The sequence below is a fragment of the Salvelinus fontinalis genome, chromosome 34, assembly GCF_029448725.1.
Source record: "Salvelinus fontinalis isolate EN_2023a chromosome 34, ASM2944872v1, whole genome shotgun sequence".
Classification (NCBI taxonomy): Eukaryota; Metazoa; Chordata; class Actinopteri; order Salmoniformes; family Salmonidae; genus Salvelinus; species Salvelinus fontinalis.
In genome coordinates, this window is record NC_074698.1 from 19,404,562 (window position 1) to 19,426,863 (window position 22,302).

Genomic DNA, 22,302 nt, shown 5'->3' on the forward strand with positions numbered 1-22,302 from the left:
AGCACAGATCTACCCTCTATTCTTTGCCCCAAGGCTGCCCTGCTCTGCCCTGCTGGTAGCCCTGCCTACACAATGAGACACACACAACATCAGCCTGACTCTATGCATAGCCAGAGGTCCTGAGGTCACAAACATTCACAACCTTTGTCAACTTGAACACCACGTGGGACAAGGGCTGTCATTGGCTGACACATGGAAGTGGTACACGTCTGTCTGGCAGGAAAAGAGGCCTCTATGACTTACAGCCCATCTTAGACTGCACAATACAAAAGGTAGACTTGACATCGACACAGATGCTTTCAGATATTAAAAGCCTGGGGAATACATGTATTACCCTTGCATTAAACTTAATTCATAGCTCTCCTTGAAAAGTAATTCATGTCTTTCCCAGTGGAGAAAACTGTATGATTAGCATTACTGATGAAAAACTGTTGTGAACATTTTTTGTTTTGTTTTGTGTCCTGTGCCTGTGTCTTTAAATGTCTTGGATTAAATGTTCTTGGCACGGTCAGTGTCTGAAAAATGACCGAACTGCAACAAATGTCTCTTTGTTCTCTCGCTAATCCTTCTTGGAGTCTGAAGTCTGTCTTTGAAAACATTCTTTATTTTTGGTCATGATCTATGTCTGTTCTATTACACTATGTTCCACTAAATGCAGACAGAACCCTTGACAGAGAGGTGCTGTAATAAAAAGTGCTTGATCGTGTTCCTGGAGTTTTCATTTGTCTCTTTATTCTTCTATCCAAGCAGCAAACAAACACTAAACTCAACATGTCATATCATGAGGATGTGGCCAATGTCGATGTCATGGGATTGGAAGTATGGGAAAATATCCATGATTAGTAACAATGTCATGAACCATATAAGCCTACCAACACTACACATAGAATGCATAACTCATTTTCTGCTAATTTCTGAGAGCAGTGAGAGCACCAGGAGCTTGAGTGATGTCACTCCCGTTGGTCCTCTGTAAAACAATGCCTCCCTCAGGAGATAAAATGTTGTGTCCCTGACAGCAAGACAATGGGTCTCCTGGCCGCTCAGTGACAGCACACACTGAACACATATATGCCTCGTCTGATAGGTTCACGTCTCATCATGTGGGTGCCCAGAGATAATATATTCACATTGCTAACATACAAGCTACAAGCCACAGACCCACACGTTTCTGAGGCAACAATCCAGTTGCTGTTCCTACTGGAGCTCCTTATATGAAGACAGGGATATAAACCATGATGACTCAGACGGACATGAGGAAGCTTACAGTATAGATGCATCAGGACACAGAGATAAGACACATTGGGTATTTTGTATAAACACATTTGCACTCTTGAAATAATTGTGAAGATATATATCTAAAATTGAATATAGTATTATATTAATTTACATAAAATGTTTATCATCATATAGTATTCACATGAATGATGCCTTTACAAATAGGAATATTCTAGGATGGAGCACTGATGATACATTAGCCTACATTGGGCAAAACATAACTTCTCCTTCACCAAGTTATCAAATAGCATTCCCATGACAACCAGACACAGGGGTATGACTGCTATGCAATTATATTATCAGCAGTATCAGCTGTAGGTATCAGTTACTCTGGTATAGATGAGCTGGCAAAAATGTTGTAGGCCTATACTTTTTTCTGAGAGCTCTCAGGCCACCGGGTTAAATTCCTCTGGGTGTTTTTAGTGCATAATGAGCACAGCACAGCAGCATTCAATGACCATAATAAACATCCGATTTCACTGTGATGTCATTATCTTGGAGCAGCATTTCTATAAGCGGTAAATAATGTCCTCGTTCCAAGAAGGTTGTCGTCATTGCTACATCACCGACCTGGGGAATTCTGGTGGACCAATGCCCTCTCAAACATAGGCCTCACACACCCCATTTAATCCACTTTCCTTTCAAGTAGGCCGACATAGCGGCGGAGACAGCGGGGTGTCCACCAAGGTGAAACCGCATATGTGGCTGTTTATTTATAAGGCGATCTGATTCACTCTTACCGTTATTTACCAAGATAAAAAAAACAACATAAAACGTTGATCCATTTAAATTTCCCCAAGTAGCCTAATGTATAGGCTACCACAGTGCCCATAGCTGTGAAATATGTTGCCTTTTGTTTTTCTTTTCGTTTTCTTATGAGCATATATGATTGGGAACAAACAACACAGGACACAGAGCTGGCACTAACACTTAACTATTGCAGCCGCAAATTATTCGAACGCTTAATACATTGTACCCTAAGCCATTACACATTTATTTCCATGCATGCATTAACTAATATGTGTGGTTAACATGACGTGCCAACCACACGAAACCTCTGCTCCCTTGTGTTTACCTGCATACGGTGATGAGATTTTTTCGCTCCACGCCGACGCTCCGAGAAGATGCCTTTTTCGATGTCAAACCCATAGCCATTGCTTTTCGGACACAGCCAGATTCCATTCAGCGGCGGTACGGAGCCTTCCGGTAGCCCAGCACCACCAAGACCCCTCCCTCCGCAGGCCTATGCCATATATTCCGGTGTCCTCAGTTCTTCGCGAGAAGCTGATGCTTAATTAGTGGGCTCTACGTTGACGCACAACGATGGAGTTGTGCAGGGTGAATAGACAGAGTATAATTAAAATACCCTCTGCACATATGTTGATTTAGCCTACATAAAATATCCCATCATTTAATAATCCTACATTTTATCATAATGTGCTTTGCGGTTTTATAACACTATAGAAAATGATGACTGACTATATAGGATATTATTTAGTTGCGCCACAACATATCTACAAATAATATGTAATAAAACAATTAGAAATTGGCATGAAATAAATATAAATGTAGTCTACTTAATTGTATATGTTGTGCTGTAGATAATTGGCCACAAGGTAGAATACTGTGCCAAATGATTGTGTGACTCCTCTACGCTAGAGGTCGCTCTAAAATCGTTACGTCAACAATTTTTTTGTAAACAGAATGAAAGATGGCGGAGTCAGGGGAACCCAAGGCAACCTGTACTTTTCTATTTAAAAAATCTACCAAAAAATGCAACGCTCGGAAGAGAAAAGCCAGTGACAGCGACAAAGGTGAGCTAGTTCTGAGCTAGTTAGTGTTTCAGTTCTGCTCAGTGTTGTTTCAAAAGCTAACCAAAAGACTGCATTGTGCATGAAAACAATGGCTATTAGTAATAGTCCTCGAGCTAGGTATAGTAGCTAACTAACGTTTGACGTTTATTTAGTAAGGCGTTAAGATTGGGCTAATTAAAAACAAAACTACTGCCAACTATAAAACACCCAAGCATGTAAATGATTGTTCAAGTGGCTAAGTACTGTAAACACGGAAATGTCCCACTCACATGCTGATGCTTGCCTCCATTGTCAGATGGCAACAGTGACGAAGACAAGAATGCCGTCGTCAGAAAAGAAAAAAAGACAGGTTCAGCAAACCCTATGATTCAAAGGGTAACGTCGCATGACTGACTACAAACGAATCAGTCTTTATACGAAACATTTTTTATAGTGTGAAATCATTCTTCTCTTCTCCCCAGACAAAAAAAGTAGAGAGAGAGGAGGTGTCATCTGCTGAAAGTGACGAGGAGAAAGAAAGAAAAAAAGTCACTGTGGCTTACAAGTCCACACGGTCAGCGGTGAGTTATTTTGAAAAAGACCTCTCCTCTACCCATTAATCTATTAACAATGTTTTGTATTTATATCCTACCTACCCCTTTATTGCTCAGCCCCGTATAAAGCTATCAATCTCGTTGTCCTCCCTTCGCTGTGTATAGAAACCAGAGGGGCCAGATGACATGGGAGCAACTGCAATCTATGAGCTGGACACAGCAAAGGACAATGATGCTCAGGCCATCTTTGAGAGGAGTCAGAAGATCCAGGAGGCAAGACATCTGTCTCTTGTTGGAGGAACTTTGTTTCCTTTGTGTATCTACATCTTAGTATTGTATCATTTGCATTCTTCCCCCAGTTTTGTTAGAAATTGGGACAGCGTTGGTCCGCGAATGCTTAATAAGGGTCTCTGTCCTCTCCCTCACCAGGAGCTGACCGGTAAAGAGGATGATAAGATCTACAGAGGAATGAACAACTACAAAAAGCACATCAAGCCCAAAGACTCCACCATGGGAAATGCATCCTCTGGCATGGTCAGGTATGGATGCATGTTATGTGACAGAGTAAAGTTTAAATGTCTTGGGGAAAGTTTTAATTGTTTTCGCTATGCATTTGCATCATCAGTGTTTTCTCTTTTCTTTTGTCAGGAAGGGCCCAATCCGGGCCCCAGAGCACCTGAGGGCCACAGTGAGGTGGGACTACCAGCCAGACATCTGTAAGGACTACAAAGAGACTGGCTTCTGTGGCTTTGGAGGTGAGTGGGACTTTGCTGGAAGGTTGCCTCCCCCAATGTCGAGCTTTGCACAGGTCCTCCTTTTCCAACTTGAGTTAATCATCTGTGGAGTCTCTGAAAGTATCCTTTGTGTGTTTCTTTTCCCCTCTTAGACAGCTGCAAGTTCCTCCATGACCGCTCAGACTACAAACATGGCTGGCAGATTGAGAGGGAGCTGGACGAGGGGCGCTATGGGGCCAACGGTGAGTTCACAACAGGGGAAAAACACAGGGCTGTGTAGATTTAAGATTCATCCGATTAGAGAGTTGATGTGTGTGTGATACAGCTGTTCAGTAATGTGTGGTCTGTATGTAGATGATGAGAACTACGAGGTGAGCAGTGACGAGGAGGACATGCCCTTCAAATGCTTCATCTGCCGAGAGTCCTTTAAGAACCCTGTCATCACCAAGTAAGACATTGCTCCTTAAGAACTCCACCATTAATTGTGTGTAGAGAAACTTCCAGCTAATCAAACCACTCATGTCTTGTCTCCCGCAGGTGTCGGCACTACTTCTGTGAGACCTGTGCTCTTCAGCACTACCGCAAGTCCCAGCGCTGCTATGTGTGTAACGTCCAGACCAACGGCGTCTTCAACCCAGCTAAAGGTGAGGATAATGCATCTCAATTACCATGGTCAGCGTAGTGGTATGGCATGTACATTAGGTAATGGCCTTGGATGGTCCACCAGAGCATCACTTTGAGCTAAGAAAACAAAACTAAAGCTACAGTAGTTTGTTGTTGACCATGTTGCCTGACTCCTCAAGCTGAATTCCTCCTCTGCTCTATCATTTGCCACATACTTCAGTCTGAGACCGCAATCATTGAAGTCGTTTGTGGTGACGTTAAAATGAGTGGTGTTGTACAAAACAAGGTCATCAGCAATTGGATAATCTAACCAATCAGAGTACCAATGACACATTTTCTAAATGTTGCTTTACCCATGTGTGTTCTGGCCCAACCATAGGTTTCTGGGACCAATCAGACGGTCTAGAATGTATTTCCATTCTACAAATCTTAGGGGAGGTACTCATGTCCAATGGTGTGGCATTTGGCCAGAGCAAGGAGTTTTGGTAGACAGGCAAGAGCTTATGCACATCGGGTAAAAGACTAGTCTATAGTCAGTCAAATAGAAAAAGCTCACTGCTCGAATATTCAGGCCCGTGGCGTTATTGAGCTCCAGGCAGTAGCCCTAAGTGTTTTCTCTCTACAGAGCTGGCAGCCAAGATCGCCAAACACCAAGCCATGCTAGACCAGCCACCCTCTGATGAAGAAGATTAGCAACCTACTGTAAATACAGTACCTGTTCAATTTCAGTGTCTGTCTCCTTCCACTGTGTTATTTCATTGTGTCAATGTCAAGCCTTCCGGAATAAAACTCGATTTTTAAATAGTTATTGACTGATTACTTACAATACAATGACAGTGAGAGCCCCGAGGTGAAAGGTATTTATTATCAAGTAAAATGGTTGACACTCCCAACACTTTCCCTTCGTGAAACCCAGACAAACTATCTGAAACAAGCACCATTGTAACATTCACTTTTTTGCAGGACATAAATGGACAATAACAGGAAGGTTAATCAAATACATGGACCTCAGTTGGCACAGTCTAGTGTTAACTTGCTTTGCCATCTTCAGTTGAGGGTTTCAGGTAGATTTTTCTTCCCTCCTGTAAAACTGATGGTTCAGTACGAGAGCCTCTTCTCAGCTGTGAGGAAATGCAAACACTGTCTGGTTCGTGATAGCCTTGGACAAACTTCTGGAATATTCCATCTGTTGTGCTGGCTAGATGGCTGATTGGATCAACCCTTGGTAATGCGGTCAGCTCCTGGTCTTTGTAATGTCAACAGATGGCTCTAGATAGGGTCAACTACAACTCATCAAATAAGAGGTAGTCTCCCTGCTTTACCTTTTAATGGAACATCTCCATTGGCAAGTGAAAGAGCTGACTGGACATACTCCCCCATACGGTTCTTCGATGGGTCCAGAGCTTTAGTAGAATCTGGAGAGATGTGTGCGTGAGAGGAATTGGGTATCAGTCAGTGCAAGGATCTGTCTGCTCATGCATCTTTTAGACTAGAGCGATAGCAAGGAGGTGAGATGGCAGCTGGCTTTTAAACCCAGTCAAAGGGAGGAGAAACGGCTTAGTTTGAATTATTTACATGGGCCATTTAATAAGAACAAAGCGTAAATCCATTCCGAAGTCTTCTCAGAGCGTCTCTTGGTTACTACACACACCTCCTTCCTGTTCCTCTGGTCAGAAGTCCCAGTCATCCACATCCATGTGGCTGAGGCCAGACTCCAGGCTGGCCAGTCCAGAGGCAGCATCCTGAGGCTGGGTACTCTCAAACCCTGTGATGGGCGTTACGGGCCGAAACAGCTCAGGCAGAGCCTCCGATGGCCGACGCTTGATCTAGGGAATGGAAAGAAATCTCATTGGGATTCTAGTAATCAAGTGTGTGACTGAATGAAGCCATTATATGACTTAAATGTTGTACATTGATGTTGAGGGGGGAGGAACTAGATCCTACTGACCTGTTTGAAGAAGGAATGACCAATGAGAGCACTGGCTGAGGGTCTGAGGGAGGAGGAGGGGGGGGGGGTAAACAATTAAATGAGCTAAAGTTCATAAGACAATCAATGTGAAGACCAGCAGCCTAGCTTGGCATGGTTCACCTCTTCTCTGGGTCCCTCTGTAGACACAGCTCCACAAAAGCATGGAAGTGGGGAGAGAAGGTACGACTGTAGGGGTGGCTCCCCGAGGAGGAGGGCTCTCCGTTAGAGTGGTGGGCCCCTCCGGTGCTGGGGCCCTCACAGATCCCAGAGTCAGCCCCAGAGCGGGAGGGCTTCATGGTCAGCTCCTCTGGGGGGATGGTGGTGGTGTCCAACAGACAGGGGACTGTCCCGTTCAGCTTCTCCAGCAACATCTAGAGGACAGAGGGGAGGAAGAGGAATGGAGAGAGATACCAGTCAAGTGAGGGGCAGAATATAGATCTTTCAGAATAAAGATAGCGTGAGGGGTTGATCAGGCCACTAGTCACCTGTGTGGCTGGCATGTCTTTGAAGGGCACATGTCCATTGGCTAGCTCACAGGCTGTGATGCCAAGACTGTAGATGTCTGACCGGAAGTCGTATCCCTGCAGATTCTGACATGCACACACACCAGGGTTGACCGATAGAAACAAATTAAGGTATTATAGTTTAAAAGCAAGGTATTGTATGTTAGCCAGGTGTGGTATGGAGTTACCTGCTGCAGCACCTCTGGGCTGAGCCAGGGCAGCACCTTGATGCTGTACTGGGGGAAGTCATGGACCACTCTGGCCCGCTGGCCGTGACGGATCAGACTGATGATGCTCCTCAGACCAGACATACACACCTGACCGTCTACCGAGATCAACACGTGGCTGGCCTTCACGCTCCTAAACACACACAATTAGACGCCATGTCACAATCCTGCATGAAAGGTCCTGGGCCTGTGTGTACTTTGTACTTACCGGTGTACATAGCCCATGTGGTGGATGTAGTCCAGGGCTTTGAGCATGCCCAGTAGGATGTAGGCGATGGCCAGCTCATTCATCCCATCAGTGAAGTGGCTGCTGATGAGGTCTCTGGCCGACCCTAGCACATGTTAGACACTACATTAGTCAGTGAGAGAGCAGAGGACTGAATAGTAGGATTAGGTGGAGACAAATTACCTTAGTGTGGGAATGGTAACTAGAGTCCTCCGGTCTACATTTAGCTTTTGACTACATTTGACTAGGACCAGAGTAGTGTTAGTCAGTGCTCTCCTGTCTGTGAATCCTCACCATAGGCCATGAAGGGAGAGATGACCCACAGCTCATTCTCTGCTATGAAGATGCTCCTGTAGGGCAGGATGCTGGAGTGGTGGAACAGCTTAGATACATGGAGCTCAGCCTGAGAGAGAGACAGAGATTCGACTGGGTTAGGTTTAATGGACAGAGGGAGATTACATTGAGGTATGTAATAGATACAAATTAGACAGACAGAGATGGGAGGTTGGATTACATAACAGGTGATGTCATAAAGCAAGGGATGAATGCATTCAGAGTGGAGGAGTGAAAGAGGGATATAAAGACAAGGATGATTTGACTGATGTCTCTCTGCCTGGCAAAGGGAAATGTGACAGATGGATGGTAGAATGATAGATGGATGGTGACAGGTCCAGACCTGCAGGTAGTTGACCATTTCATTGGTGCAGGACTCCAGGTCAATCCGACGGATTGCTACATGTTCCCCTGTGGGTCTGTATCTGGCAAGGTTGACGGTCATCAAGTCCTCCAGGCCTCGACCTAGCACAGCAAAACACACACACCAAATTAGACTAGAAACAGGTACACAAACAATGTATTCAACAACAAAAAGTCACTGGGGTTGGAAGCCTGAGACTGACTGACCTATGATGGTCAGGAGCTCATAGGCGCTGCTGTCAGGGAGGAAGCTTCCCATGGTGTCCCGCCGTGGGACTGAGGTCAGGCTCTCGTGGCTGTCTTCATGGGCCTGTGGGGGGGGCGCAGCAGGGAAGGAGTTAGCATTTGAAATGCTAGCATATATTGGCCCTTAGTGTTGGGCTTTACTTGTGGCATTGTGAGAGTGGCCTGCACAGGCTTGGTCAGACGTGATGGTTGATGCTAAATCATATACAGGCAGACTACAGAACGGAGTGTGTACGAGCAGTACTTGTGGAACCTGAGTGGAGAAGATCTAACTTCAGGTTTGAATTCTGTTGGTGGCAAATTATAAGCAAGAAGCTACATAATTTATGAATCATGCCTTCTCTAAACCTCATCACACCATAGTGCTAGAAATATTAACGCTCATGGTAAGATACATGCAGAGTGGGTACCCAAAAATAATAATGTGTGTGTTCAGAGAGGAAGAGGCGAAGCACTCGCCAACATGTGTCCAAAATGAGCCCAATGTGTTTCTATGGGCTTAAGCTTGTTTCCTGCCTTCCCGCCTTTGGAACAATGACTCCCCTTGTTGTGCGGAGACGTGAGCATCTCATGTATCATCTCAAAAGATGAAAATATGGATCCAATAAGTCTTAAAAGATGCTCAGAAATAAAACTATTTTTACTGTCAAAATGTTTGACTGGAAAACAATGTATGCAGGGCTATATACAAAAAAAAAAAAAAGGAGCATGTGCTCCTAAGTTAAAATGTAGGAGCACATAGAATTGTAGGGGCACAATGAAAAATATGAGGTATTAATGACAAGAATTGACAACAATTACAAAATGTTTTTTCCCCCAAGGGGCACGGGTGCTCCCAAATTAAAATTCCAGGTAACAGTCAAATATTTCGGTGCATATGCAACCAAAATGGTACCACTGTAGAGCCCTGGTATGGGGTGTTGGCCTAAACGTACAGTTGAAGTTGGAAGTTTACATACACTTAGGTTAGTCATTAAAACTCGTTTTTCAACCACTCCACTAATTTCTTGTTAACAAACTATAATTTTGGCAAGTCGGTTAGGACATCTACTTTGTGCATGACAAGTCATTTTTCTAACAATTGTTTACAGACAGATTATTTCACTGTATCACAATTCCAGTGGGTCAGAAGTTTACATTCACTAAGTTGACTGTGCCTTTAAACAGCTTGGAAAATTCCAGAAAATTATGTCATGGCTAATTGACATCATTGGGTCAATTGGAGGTGTACCTGTGGATGTATTTCAAGGCCTACCTTCAAACTCAGTGCCTCTTTGCTTGACATCATGGGAAAATCAAAAGAAATCAGCCAAGACCTCAGAAAAATAATTGTAGACCTCCACAAGTCTGGTTCATTCTTGGGAGCAATTTCCAAACGCATGAAGGTACCACATTCATCTGTACAAACAATAATACGCAAGTATAAACACCATGGGACCACGCAACCGCCATACCGCTCAGGAAGGAGACGCGTTCTGTCTCCTTGAGATGAACGTACTTTGGTGAGAAAAGTGCAAATCAATCCCAGAACAACAGCAAAGGACCTTGTGAAGATGCTGGAGGAAACAAGTACAAAAGTATCCATATCCACAGTAAAACGAGCCCTATATCGATGTAACCTGAAAGGCCGCTCAGCAAGGAAGAAGCCACTGCTCCAAAACCACCATAAAGAATCCAGACTACGGTTTGCATCTGCACATGGGGATAAAGATCATACTTTTTGGAGAAATGTCCTCTGGTCTGATGAAACAAAAATAGAACTGTTTGGCCATAATGAACATCGTTATGTTTGAAGGAAAAATGGGGAGGCTTGCAAGCTAAAGAACACCATCCCAACTGTGAAGCACGGGGGTGGCAGCATCATGTTGTGGGGGTGCTTTGCTGCAGGAGGGACTGGTGCACTTCACAAAATAGATGGTATCATGAGGAAGTAAAATTGTGTGGATATATTGAAGACATCAGTCAGGAAGTTAAAGCTTGGTTGCAAAGGGGTCTTCCAAATGGACAATGACCCCAAGCATACTGCCAAAGTTGTGGCAAAATGGCTTAAGGACAACAAAGTCAAGGTATTGGAGTGGCCATCACAAAGCCCTGACCTCATCCTATTGAACATTTGTGGGCAGAACTGAAAAAGGGTGTTGCGAGCAAGGAGGCCTACAAACCTGACTCCGTTACACCAGCTCTGTCAGGAGGAATGGGCCAAAATTCACCCAACTTATTGTGTGAAGCTTGTGGAAGGCTACCCAAAACGTTTGACCCAAGCTAAACAATTTAAAGGCAATGCTACCAAATACTAACTTGAGTGCATGTAAACTTCTGACCCACTGGGAATGTGACGAAAGAAATAAAAGCTGAAATAAATCCTTCTCTCTATTATTCTGACATTTCACATTCTTAAAATAAAGTGGTGATCCTAACTGACCTAAGACAGGGAATTTTTCCTAGGAATAAATGTCAGGAATTGTGAAAAACTGAGTTTAAATGTATTTGGCTAAGGTGTATGCAAACTTCCGACGTCAACTGTATTAGGTTTTTAATAAAAATGTTTAAAAAATGCAGTAACAGCATAATAACCATTTCTCTACCAATTTCCAGCCAGCATTGCGAGGTAGATGCCCATCACGTTAAATCACTCAGACGGGGTTCCCAAAAAATGGAACACATGGAACTCGATCCATTCCATTCAACTCCAGTTCACAACAGTGACACATTAGACATGAACAAATAACCAGTTGCTCATACCCTCCCACCACCCACCTACACTCACTCTGCTTTCTAGTAAGGGAGAAGTACAGTGAACACAGGCAATAGACAAAGTGTCCACACTTAAACTACTTCACAAACATGAAACAGGCTTGGTCAAAATTAGTGAGGACTTTCAGTGAAGAACAACAGAAACCATAAATCAAATAGTAACACCATGTTAAGACCACACCGAAGTTCCTAAGGGCCCATTAAGGTCGGCTTTACAGGGAGATTATCTGTCAGCTGAGACCAAACAGCCGTTTTCCGTGACAGCCGTAAAAGACAAGTGCAGGTCAATTAAGCTTGGTAATTACGGATGACCCATCATTTCCCACTCTAAAAGACACAAACTGAGGTCAACTTTATGAATCAGGAAGGACTGTTTTGATCTCTGGAGCAACCGATGGAGCCATCAGGTAACAAGTAGTATTAATGGGGTGATCCATCTGTCCACTTATACTGATCACATCTTTTTTTTTTTTCATCAGACTTGACAATCTCAGTTGCTCTCTCCAACCCATCCATGCCTCATAGAGGTTATCACTACTGTTAGCTCCCCCAATAGGAAACCCTGGTGGGTGAAGTAGGATGGGCCTCAAAATACAAAGCACATACAGCACAGCATTGTGAATCAGATGCCCATGCACAAAAGCCTTGTGAATTCATTCACGTTGACTCCACCCTCACACACAGGCAGATGGAACGATCGAGAGCCGTGACTGGAGTACCGCACTTACTTTCCTGTGAGAGCTTCCCTGAGCTTGCTCTGTGGTAGAGAAACCACATCAATGAAAAACAAAGACACACAAGAGAAGGATCTGTGTTTAGAGCAGCTCAGGAACCATTAGGTACACTGTAAGTGTAAAGTATAGCATGTGGTGTTTGTTGCAGGAGTCGAATCAATGCTGCTAGCTGGCTCCCATAACAAGGAGGATTCAGTTTAGGCTAATTAGATACCTCTGATGCATCTGTTAAATCAGTGAGGAATCTGAGGATTCAGTCTAGCGGGATTGAGTGATTATGCATTGCCATGGGAACAGGAAGCAGCCAAAACCAAACTTGAAATCAAGCTTATGACCGAACACAGAACAATTATGCAATGTAAGCTGAGCGCACAGAAATATGAAGATAATGCAAAGCTTGATAGTGAAGCAACCCCTCCCCAGCTATTCAGTTCCTCTCTATGTAAACCGATTCTTCAACCACTGATAAATTGACAGTGCTTTCCTGTCCTCATGTTAGTGTCTAATAAGACCCACATACTGTAGAAACATCTCTTTGAACATGCCTCATCTCCACCACACTTGTTACCGTTAAAATATGATTTCCTTAATAAATATTTGACCTAGGTATCATGTCAACTTCGTATATACTACAAAGACCGACGGCGCAACAGAATATTAATCTGACATGCAGTATTCTGAGGCTGCACATTTACTGCATTGATCAAGTCTGCCAGACAAGGAGACATCACACCTGAACAAACTCTCTTCATGGCACACATGTAAGGTACAGTGAGACATTTGACACCTGCAGAACATTGAAGCAAGCAGTAGCTCTTATGTGTCCTGAATCTATGTGGGAGACAGAGGTATCCAGCCACATATTGCCAAAGAACCAATGCTGATTGGATTCCAGTAGGTTTAAATTGTATTATGCCAATTGTTTGTTAGAGTGTGTTGCTTTTTAAAAACTGTGCAATGCAATATCTTGTTTTGAAAGCAAAGCTGCACTTAGGATATAGCCAGCAGGTTCTGTATGAGGGTTGGGCAACCTCATAGCCGATGATAGGTCTTGTGTGTAAGCAGCAGTTGATTGGGGAAGCCTTTTTAAGATAACCTTTGACCTTACCTCCAAAAAACTCTAAATCCCTCAGGCTCTCCACACTCAATTTTTCTGAGACCCAAAGCTGGGATTGAGAGAGGGAGAAAGAAAGTGCAGATACCACAGGTCAATCACTTCTCCAATAACTGATCATTGCTGTGACACTGTAAGGATTCAACATAAGTATTTGATATATTTTCTAGACGGAACGTTAACGCCAACAGGCAGGGGAGCGCTAACAGTTCACTCACCAGAAAAGACATGGATCTGTCGATTGTGGCAGCTAGAACCGCTGAAACCCCATCCAGAAAAAATCCCTCCAAAAGAAATACTTACACAGTAACAGAGGAAAGGAAACAGGTTAACGTTACTTCGCTATGAACAAGACATGTAGTTAACTATAACCTGCCTATAGAATAATTTAAGTTGTAACGTTAAATGTGAAAACCATTTCACAAATAGTATGATAGGCCCAAAAACATTTTATTAGCAGGACTACTAGCTAACGTTAGCTATGTAAAAAATAAATAAAAAAAACATTAGCGTGGCTTGCTTACGCTATCTTTTTCATTACATTAAACAACACAGATCAGCTAGGTTGTTATATAAACGCCGATAGCTAGTAACCTACCTGTATGTTAACTTGAAGAATTAGCTAGCTAGTATCTGGTGGAGAGAGTTTGTTAGCTACCATTTTCAACAAACAACTATTATCGAAAAGGGGCGGTAACTAATGTCACGTGTTTGCGTTGATTGGTTCGTTGTTGTGAGAAGCAATCCGTCGCGCGTAATCTACGTCTACACACGGCAATGACGCAAAACACTTTCGAGTCGCGCTGTGAGATTTGGCAGTGGTAAACAGATCTTTCTTGGTGGTGAAAACAGGTAAATAAACAGTACATGAATCCATGAGGTTAGTTTATAGTGTATAACGTACACTAGATTTAACTGCTTTTGCAAATATCCTTTGACAAGCCATATTTGCTCAGTCAATCATTTGTCACACACCCACTTCTTCGTCGTGCTGCTGCGGCCCTAGAGAAGCGTAGCATGCTAACGTTAGCTAGTTTAATTTAGCCAATTAATGAGATCCAAACATTAGATAGACACAGACTAATGCAATATTTTATATCTTCAATTTGCCAGAAGCCACAGATAATCTTTGACATCCCCAGATAGTGATTTACGAGATGATTAGCATTTAGCAGACGTTTGTGGGTGACACACAAGGCCTGCGATGAATGGACTGGAATGCAACAGCAATGTACAACAGTCAAACACAAAATGTTATGTTTTTTTATTTGCCCTTACTTCTGTAGAACAGCTATGAACTGGAGCAAGGGTGGCCCAAGTGGTAAGCGAGGGTTCGGGTTTGGAGGATTTTCCCTTGGTGGTGGTGGTGGTGGTGGTGGTGGTGGAGGAGGAGGAAAGAAAGAAGAACTGCGCGTGCCTCAGAAATCCCACACGTCCTTCGGAGGCGCAGGGACAGCTGGAGGATATGGCAAGAACCAACAACTCCCTGCATTCTACAAGATAGGAACAAAAAGAGCCAATTTTGATGAAGAGAATGCGTGAGTGTAGACTTATCTTTCCTTTAGGGTTGGGTTTGGTGTGCTTCGTATGCTGTATGATCAACCAGTTATGCAGGATGTATTACATTGATTTCAATGACATTTGACTGGTGATAACTTTCCTAACCCATTTCCAGGTATTTTGAAGATGATGAAGAGGAGTCAAGCATCACAGATTTGCCATATATCCCAGCTGAGAACTCCCCCACACGGCAACAATTCCAGTCTGGAGGGGGCTCAGACAGTGAGGATGATCCTCTTGATGCCTTCATGGCCCAAGTTGAGGTGAGTCAAGGATTCCCCTATTAAACCTGGATCATGTAGGAATATACATTTTATCCGTAGTTCGTCTGCTTAAAATCTGGGGTTATTGTCACAGAGCTTTTGGGAAATATTGCAGGGGGGTATATTGTTCACCCTCTTGTCTGCTCTAGGACCAAGCAGCTAAAGACATGAAGAAACTGGAGGAAAAAGAGAAGGAAAAGAAGGTTGAAAAGTAAGATCCCTTAAATTTCTACCCTTTAAGCTCAGGTCCTTCAAAATTACTTTGTCAATAATATAATCAAAAATATTATTAGCAAAGGCCCTATTCAAGGCTGCCAGGCAGGCAGTTGTAGTACATTCTTGCCATGCACCTGTGTATTGATTTGCACATATTTCCATGGTAATTAGTCAAGTGTCAAAATTATTAATCTATTCTCATCCCAAAACTCTAGCATGTTATTAAGATAATGTAGATATAAGTTTCCACTTCAACTGCAATCATTCACCACTGTGGAGCAAAGATATGTCTCATTTGAAATAATCTGTCTTGCCATTCAATTACCTTAAATTTCCCCAGTTGGTCCATACTGTAGGTAACTAATCAAGCCTGCCTTGCATGGCGACTTTGTAGGGAGGGGATAAGCGTGACATTAGACAGGTTGTGGGGAATCATGGGTGAACAAACGAGTCGCAGGGAAGTTTTTTTTTTCTCCGCTTGTTTTTACAGGGGTATACGTGATGACATTGAAGAGGAAGATGAACAAGTAAGTGATCCATCCAACGTTCATAATTTACTACTGATCAGAGAGCCTCCAGACCCCAACCTCCCCTCCCGACCCATTTATGGCCAAGTTTCACCACCTACCACATCTCTCGCTCTTTTTTTCTCTCTTTTACTCTATCGCTCTCTCACACTATGCTAACAAACCCAATTGCAGGTTGAATCCTTCGCCCTATCCTTCTTGGATATCTACATGCATACTTGTGATGTCAATTATACATATTTTTTAAATATACCCGTGCCTAAACTAAGCATGTTGATTAATAGTTTATCTCTTTTCAAATATGCCATACTGTAATGAATGTTTACTATTAACTGTTGCTGATCTTACTACTTTGTGAAGGGGGGTTATAAAATATGCCACTGTGATCAATTTCAGCCTGAATAACGCAAAGACTGGTTTAAATTGAGTGTTAAAACATAAAATGGCTTAGACTCCGACATTGATATGGGCGATCATCAGAGCATTTTGCCGTTGACTGTATTTGAATGTATATCCCGCGATTATGAGAGTGGTAAGAGTGCCTGCATGAATGTGTGCTACATTAGGCGTTTAAGCTGACTCTGGTTGACTCATGCGGCTGTGCTCTGTGCAGGAAGCCTACTTCCGCTACATGGCAGAGAATCCCACAGCTGGGCTGACCGCAGAGGACGAGGATGAGAACATAGATTACGACAGTGATGGGAATCCCATTGCCCCCACCACTAAGAAGATCATCATGCCCCTGCCCCCGATGGACCACTCTGAGGTAACAGCTGCATACTGCACCTATCTGAGCCAAGAGGCAGGAAGTTATATGTTATCATGTCAATTGGAGTTGTTTTTTTTTGTGTGTGTCTGAGGTCCTACATTTATGTCATCCCCTTATAGATTGACTACCCACCTTTTGAGAGGAACTTCTACAACGAGCATGAGGAGCTTCTCAGCCTGACAGGCACAGAGGTGTTTGAGCTGAGACACAAACTCAACCTGCGGGTAAGTGTCCGGAGAAGGACACGCGCACATACAACCACATCTAAACCCAACCACACAATCCTAGCCAACATACCACTTACAGACAACTGTTATATGATCCCATTGTCTCTTTAACCAAAAGCCTCTTGCCTATTTATTTTTGCTTCAATGAATTTGGCAGGTGTCTGGTGCCGCCCCTCCTAAACTCTCCACCAGCTTCGCCCACTTTGGGTTTGATGAGCAGCTGATGCACATAATCCGCAAGTCGGAGTACACTCAGCCAACACCTATTCAGTGCCAGGTACCTAAGCAGCTTGTTTCCTAGGTCTTTCTTTTTGGTACTTTCATATTGCTTTAGTAGCAAATAGGCCTCACCTGTATTTTCTTCCCCATCTGTCCTGTAGGGAGTTCCCATTGCCCTGAGTGGACGTGACATGATTGGTATTGCGAAAACTGGTAGTGGCAAGACTGCAGCCTTCATCTGGCCCATGCTAGTTCACATCATGGACCAGAAGGAACTGGAGACTGGAGAGGGGCCCATCGCAGTCATCGTGTGCCCCACCAGGGAGCTCTGTCAGCAGGTAAGACAGCCAGGGAGAGATGGGTCAGGAACAAAACATTTCCATGACAAAAAGTTGATTGGGCCCCTGAAAATGATGGTTGTGCTCCCTAGATCCACGCGGAGTGTAAGCGTTTTGGGAAAGCCTACTCCCTGCGCTCGGTGGCGGTGTATGGAGGCGGCAGCATGTGGGAGCAGGCCAAGGCTCTTCAGGAGGGGGCAGAGATAGTTGTGTGCACCCCGGTAAGAGCTCTAGTTGACAAACACTGTGGTAGACTGTGTTTAGTCTTTATGTATTGGAGGAAAAGAATCCCCTGAGGTCATTTCACTTATTGGGTTGTGTATGTTGTTCTTCACACAGGGTCGTCTGATTGACCATGTGAAAAAGAAGGCCACCTCTCTGCAGAGAGTGACATACCTGGTGTTTGATGAGGCAGATAGAATGTTTGATATGGGCTTTGGTAAGTTGGCTTCCCCTTATTTATTTTGTTCCCAATAACCACTAGGCCCAGAAGATTGTTCACTGAAGTTGGTTTGACACGTATTTATATCATATACTTTTGGAAACTTTTTTTCAGAGTATCAAGTGAGATCCATTGCCAGCCATGTCCGACCTGATCGACAGAGTAAGTGTGTGCATGTACACTTGTTAGAGGCTTTAGATAAGACAACACCGTCCTATGAACCTTAACTTTACTCCTGTCCTCACAGCTCTTCTGTTCAGCGCCACCTTCCGTAAGAAGATTGAGAGGCTGGCTAGAGATATCCTGGTGGACCCCATCCGCGTGGTGCAGGGAGACATCGGGGAGGTCAGACCAGTGGCTCTTCTAACACCATCTGATTGCCACTTCTATCATTTATTTAAAGTTCTACATTGCCAGAACAGTCAACCAGCTGGCGGCAGAACATTTTCTGGAGTTTAGTCATCTAATGCTCTTCAATCCTCCATCCTTCCTCCCCAGGCAAATGAGGATGTGACCCAGGTAGTGGAGATCATGCCCAGTGGGGTGGAGAAGTGGGGCTGGCTGACCCGCCGCCTGGTGGAGTTTACCTCCTCTGGCTCTGTACTTATCTTCGTCACCAAGAAGGCCAACTGTGACGAGCTGGCCACCAACCTGACCCAGGAGGGCCACAGCCTGGGCCTGCTGCACGGAGACATGGACCAGAGTGAGAGGAACAAGGTCATCGCTGACTTCAAGAAGAAGAGTCTGCCCGTGCTGGTGGCCACCGACGTGGCAGGTGAGGTGGGGATGGGCTGCAGACGAGGGGGTGGGGAATGAATGTGGCACAACGTTCCAATCATCAGAGATCTGTGTATGATTACACAGACACTGACAATGATTTGATTGTTTTTGCCTGAATTCCAGTGCTCCTACATACTTGTCATTCTATCATTCACTGCTTCTTTGTCATTTCCTCCCTAGCCCGTGGTCTGGATATCCCTTCAATACGCACAGTAGTGAACTATGACGTGGCTCGGGACATCGACACGCACACGCACCGAATTGGCCGAACAGGTCGTGCTGGAGAAAAGGGTGTTGCCTACACCCTTCTCACCAGTAAAGACACAACATTTGCAGGAGACCTTGTGCGTAACCTGGAGGGAGCCAATCAAAGCGTCTCTAAGGAACTGATGGACTTGGCAATGCAGGTAAGCCATTCTACATGTCCCTGACTGACCATTGAGGACGGCTATGGAAAGGTTAATTTTATATGATGTCTTTACTGACCTCCTTTGATGTATTTCTCTCAGAATCCCTGGTTCAGGAAATCACGCTTCAAGGGCGGCAAAGGAAAGAAGCTAAACATTGGAGGAGGTGGTCTGGGCTACAGAGAGAGGCCAGGATTGGGAGCTGAAAGTTCTGTGAGTTGGCCATGTCTATTTGTAACATAAATTCTGTTATTTGTAGTGTTTTATCTTGTTGGTAGATCAGTGGCATAATAGTGTAACTCTTGGTGATTGTTGACATTTTGTTGTTTCTCCAGGAGCGTAGTGGTGGTGCTGCCATGGGTAACTATGAGGGCTACAGCAAGTCTACCGGAGCCATGGGAGACCGCATGTCAGCAATGAAGTCAGCCTTCCAGGTAATTAAACTATCACTCACTATCTATTCTGTTAGCTTTATCCCTTTTTCTCATTTAATTATTTCTGTTAGTCTAGAAGTCCCTCTTTAATCGTTGTGTCTATTTTTTCCCAGTCTCAGTATAAGAACCACTTTGTGGCGGCGTCCGGCATGGTTCCTAAACTCACCACTAAGTCCAGTAGCTCTTCAGGCTGGACCAGCGCTGGAAGTCTGAGCTCCGTCCCCACCGGGGCCCCTGAGGGCCCAGACCGGCCCCGTGGGCCCCCCTCCTTAGCCATGGCACCTCCAGCAGCCCTCGGCATGGGCACCAAGATGGCAGGCTTCACCAGCGCCGGCTCCCTGAGCTCTGTGTCAGACAGCCAGGCCACTGCTCCTCAGGGGTATGCCGCCCCACCCTCACCCAGGGAAGGGCCCCGTGACAGACATGGTGATGACAGGAGTCGCCATGGAGATGGCCACTATCGTGACAGGAGAGACAGGAGCGAGCGGCACAGTGGCGGGGGAGAGCGGGACCGCTATGGGGAGCGGGACCGGCACGCAGACCGCGACAGATACGGGGACAAGGATCGCCATGGCAGCAGCGGGCGCCATGGCGATAGTCGTAATGGAGATGGAAGTAGAAGGGACAGAGAGCGAGACGATTGTAGAGGTGACAGGGAGAGTGGAGACAGGGCAGAGAGTGAAGGAAGGGGGGACAGAGCTGAGGGGAAAGGAGACCGAGAGGAAGACAGCTTTGCAGTCCCAGATCCACCAAAACGCAAAAAGAGTAGGTGGGACAACTAAAACACATCACCTGAAAAGCAACCAACCAACTGTTCTTAGATGAGCATGCCTAGTCTGTAGATGCACAGCTGGTCATTTCAGCTGAAACATGCACAGAATTTCAAGGGTTAATGTGTGAACAGACCCTACTGCGCGGTCTAAATGCAAGGGGAAAGATATGCTATCCTGCATTGGTTGGGGATTCAGTAACATGGCTCCTGATTGTCAGCTTGTCTGAAGAAGTGTTGAGATTTTGGATAGAATTCCACTCTACTGTGCATGTAGAAAGAAATGTACTGTAAATATACCATCCAGATAGTTTTAACCTCACCATAAGTGAGATGGTCAATCTTTCTGGTCAATAGAAGGGAGCAGTGGAGCTGTTATGCAGTCCTGACGCCACAGAAAACACCTGTGATTGAGATGTCTGTTGTATTCTTACGTCCTTTCTCACTGGACACCCCCGTCGTTCTAGTTCAACTCTTAGCCCTGAGTAACCCAACACAGCCCTATTGGACTAAATGTGAGTGTATATTATCAACCCACGTTAATGACAGATCTCCTTTTTTTATAAGTGTACTACTTCCTGTGAATCCATCTGTGTTTGTGAACTTTGCAGCTTGTATTCACTTATTCGTAAAGTGCCTCTGTGTCACTTAGGTGTTTTTTATGCTTTTGAAAGTGGAGTGTCTGTAAAATGTATTTGTTCATTTTTGTGTTAGGCTACGCTTGAGTTCATTCACAGGAGGATGTCAAGTATTATTGATTTTAAATGGCTTTGGCAGTTTATTTTGTGTGTCTATGGTTTCCATTTCTGTTTGTAATTTGTCAATGGTAGTTCTATAAGTGTGCATTCTAAACTTAGCTGCATCTGACACAGCAGTTCTGAACTGTAATAAACATAAATTCACTTGGTCCCACAGTTGTCACCACTCACTACGTTTTGACACCTGATATTGTAGAAGTGGTTATATGCAAGTGAAACACTGAACTCTCAAACTCCATAACATTCTGTTAAAAAAGCTTCCATTTTGGAATTGGCTTCTGTCTTGAAAATGACTAGTCTTAGGCATGACAATACCCGTGAGGTTCTCTGTTATAAATATCTGTAATTTGCACACAAGATGTGACACGAGCAGCTGTCATTGTGAGGATATAATTGGCAATTCCTTTTTGCATTTAACCCTTGATGCATTTTTGCTCCTCGGTTGACATGCAACTTCCATAGACAATAGGGTTAAGACTGAGTAGATACATGTGAAAAAACAATGGTCTCATTTTTGTTAATAAAATCATGTGGTTTTTAGTCGTGTCTTTTTGGGTGGTTTGTAGGGTACATTTTAAGAAGGTATCCAGAGCCAGCCACAACTCTAGGTGCATCTCTTTCCTCACACATATGGAGAATCTCAATTGCAATCTCCTTGTATCCGCTATCCTTGCCACCTCCTCAAAACCCATTGGATGAGAAATCCAGAGGTCCCTCCCCTCTGATCTTCTCTTCCAATGGGTTTTGAGGAAGAGGGAGGGTGTGAGAAGTATGCAATTGAGAAAAGGCCATGTTCTTCTGATTGACCATATGAGAAAGAATGCCACCACCCGGAAGAGAGTGGTATTCCTGGTGTTTTAGCTAGCAGATCCGACCCACTTGCTTACAGCTGAACTAGAGTAGGACGGGTCTCCTGTTGAGATTAACACACTCTGCTGGTTACTGGTGTTTGTGAGACAGATTCCATGTTTGATATGGGCTTTGGTAAGTTGACTGCCTTTACCAAAGACTGGTCTGTATTTTGTCACCTATTTATATATTATTTTGGTATCCTTTTTCAGAGTATCAAGTGAGGTTCAACGCCAGCCATGTCCAGCCTGATCGACAGAGTAAGTGTGTGCCTGTATAAGGAAGAATCTTAATT

General features: G+C 44.3%; 3 protein-coding genes and 1 long non-coding RNA gene across 9 annotated transcripts; 2 read left to right on the forward strand and 2 right to left on the reverse strand.

Annotated features, from left to right (window-relative positions):
• Nucleotides 1–547: 547 nt before the first annotated feature.
• On the reverse strand, nucleotides 548–3,565 carry LOC129833411 (uncharacterized). Its single transcript, XR_008756064.1, has 2 exons — nucleotides 3,359–3,565; nucleotides 548–2,580 (listed from the first exon to the last, which is right to left on the reverse strand). It is a non-coding gene; the product is annotated as an uncharacterized LOC129833411 (long non-coding RNA).
• LOC129833410 (E3 ubiquitin-protein ligase RNF113A-like) lies at nucleotides 2,955–5,784 on the forward strand. Its single transcript, XM_055897993.1, has 10 exons — nucleotides 2,955–3,089; nucleotides 3,385–3,464; nucleotides 3,551–3,649; nucleotides 3,788–3,895; nucleotides 4,052–4,161; nucleotides 4,271–4,377; nucleotides 4,509–4,598; nucleotides 4,711–4,804; nucleotides 4,894–5,000; nucleotides 5,606–5,784. The coding sequence occupies exons 1-10, from the start codon at nucleotides 2,987–2,989 to the stop codon at nucleotides 5,671–5,673; spliced, it is 966 nt and encodes a 321-aa protein (XP_055753968.1). The 5' UTR covers nucleotides 2,955–2,986; the 3' UTR covers nucleotides 5,674–5,784.
• Nucleotides 5,785–5,827: 43 nt separating this feature from the next.
• On the reverse strand, nucleotides 5,828–14,811 carry LOC129833408 (STE20-related kinase adapter protein alpha-like). Of its 5 annotated transcripts, XM_055897988.1 has the most exons (13): nucleotides 14,048–14,148; nucleotides 13,668–13,747; nucleotides 13,444–13,501; nucleotides 12,330–12,358; nucleotides 8,809–8,911; nucleotides 8,582–8,703; nucleotides 8,200–8,308; nucleotides 7,888–8,011; nucleotides 7,641–7,812; nucleotides 7,435–7,539; nucleotides 7,070–7,320; nucleotides 6,929–6,971; nucleotides 5,828–6,806 (listed from the first exon to the last, which is right to left on the reverse strand). In XM_055897988.1, exons 2-13 carry the CDS (start codon nucleotides 13,677–13,679, stop codon nucleotides 6,651–6,653), a joined length of 1,284 nt encoding a protein of 427 aa, XP_055753963.1. In that variant the 5' UTR covers nucleotides 13,680–13,747; nucleotides 14,048–14,148; the 3' UTR covers nucleotides 5,828–6,650. The 5 variants fall into 5 exon arrangements, with proteins under 5 accessions (XP_055753963.1, XP_055753964.1, XP_055753965.1 ...); XM_055897991.1 differs by lacking the exon at nucleotides 6,929–6,971 and having other exon boundaries at nucleotides 6,672–6,806; nucleotides 14,048–14,149; XM_055897989.1 differs by lacking the exons at nucleotides 12,330–12,358; nucleotides 13,444–13,501.
• On the forward strand, nucleotides 14,743–21,698 carry LOC129833407 (ATP-dependent RNA helicase DDX42-like). 2 transcript variants are annotated; one of them, XM_055897986.1, is made up of 17 exons: nucleotides 14,743–14,987; nucleotides 15,125–15,272; nucleotides 15,422–15,483; nucleotides 15,979–16,015; nucleotides 16,629–16,781; nucleotides 16,904–17,008; nucleotides 17,169–17,288; nucleotides 17,392–17,568; nucleotides 17,661–17,789; nucleotides 17,908–18,007; nucleotides 18,125–18,172; nucleotides 18,258–18,355; nucleotides 18,509–18,785; nucleotides 18,971–19,197; nucleotides 19,300–19,410; nucleotides 19,533–19,631; nucleotides 19,745–21,698. In XM_055897986.1, exons 1-17 carry the CDS (start codon nucleotides 14,743–14,745, stop codon nucleotides 20,411–20,413), a joined length of 2,805 nt encoding a protein of 934 aa, XP_055753961.1. In that variant the 3' UTR covers nucleotides 20,414–21,698. The 2 variants fall into 2 exon arrangements, with proteins under 2 accessions (XP_055753961.1, XP_055753962.1); XM_055897987.1 differs by lacking the exons at nucleotides 14,743–14,987; nucleotides 15,125–15,272; nucleotides 15,979–16,015 and having other exon boundaries at nucleotides 15,418–15,483.
• The last annotated feature ends 604 nt before the right edge of the window (nucleotides 21,699–22,302 follow it).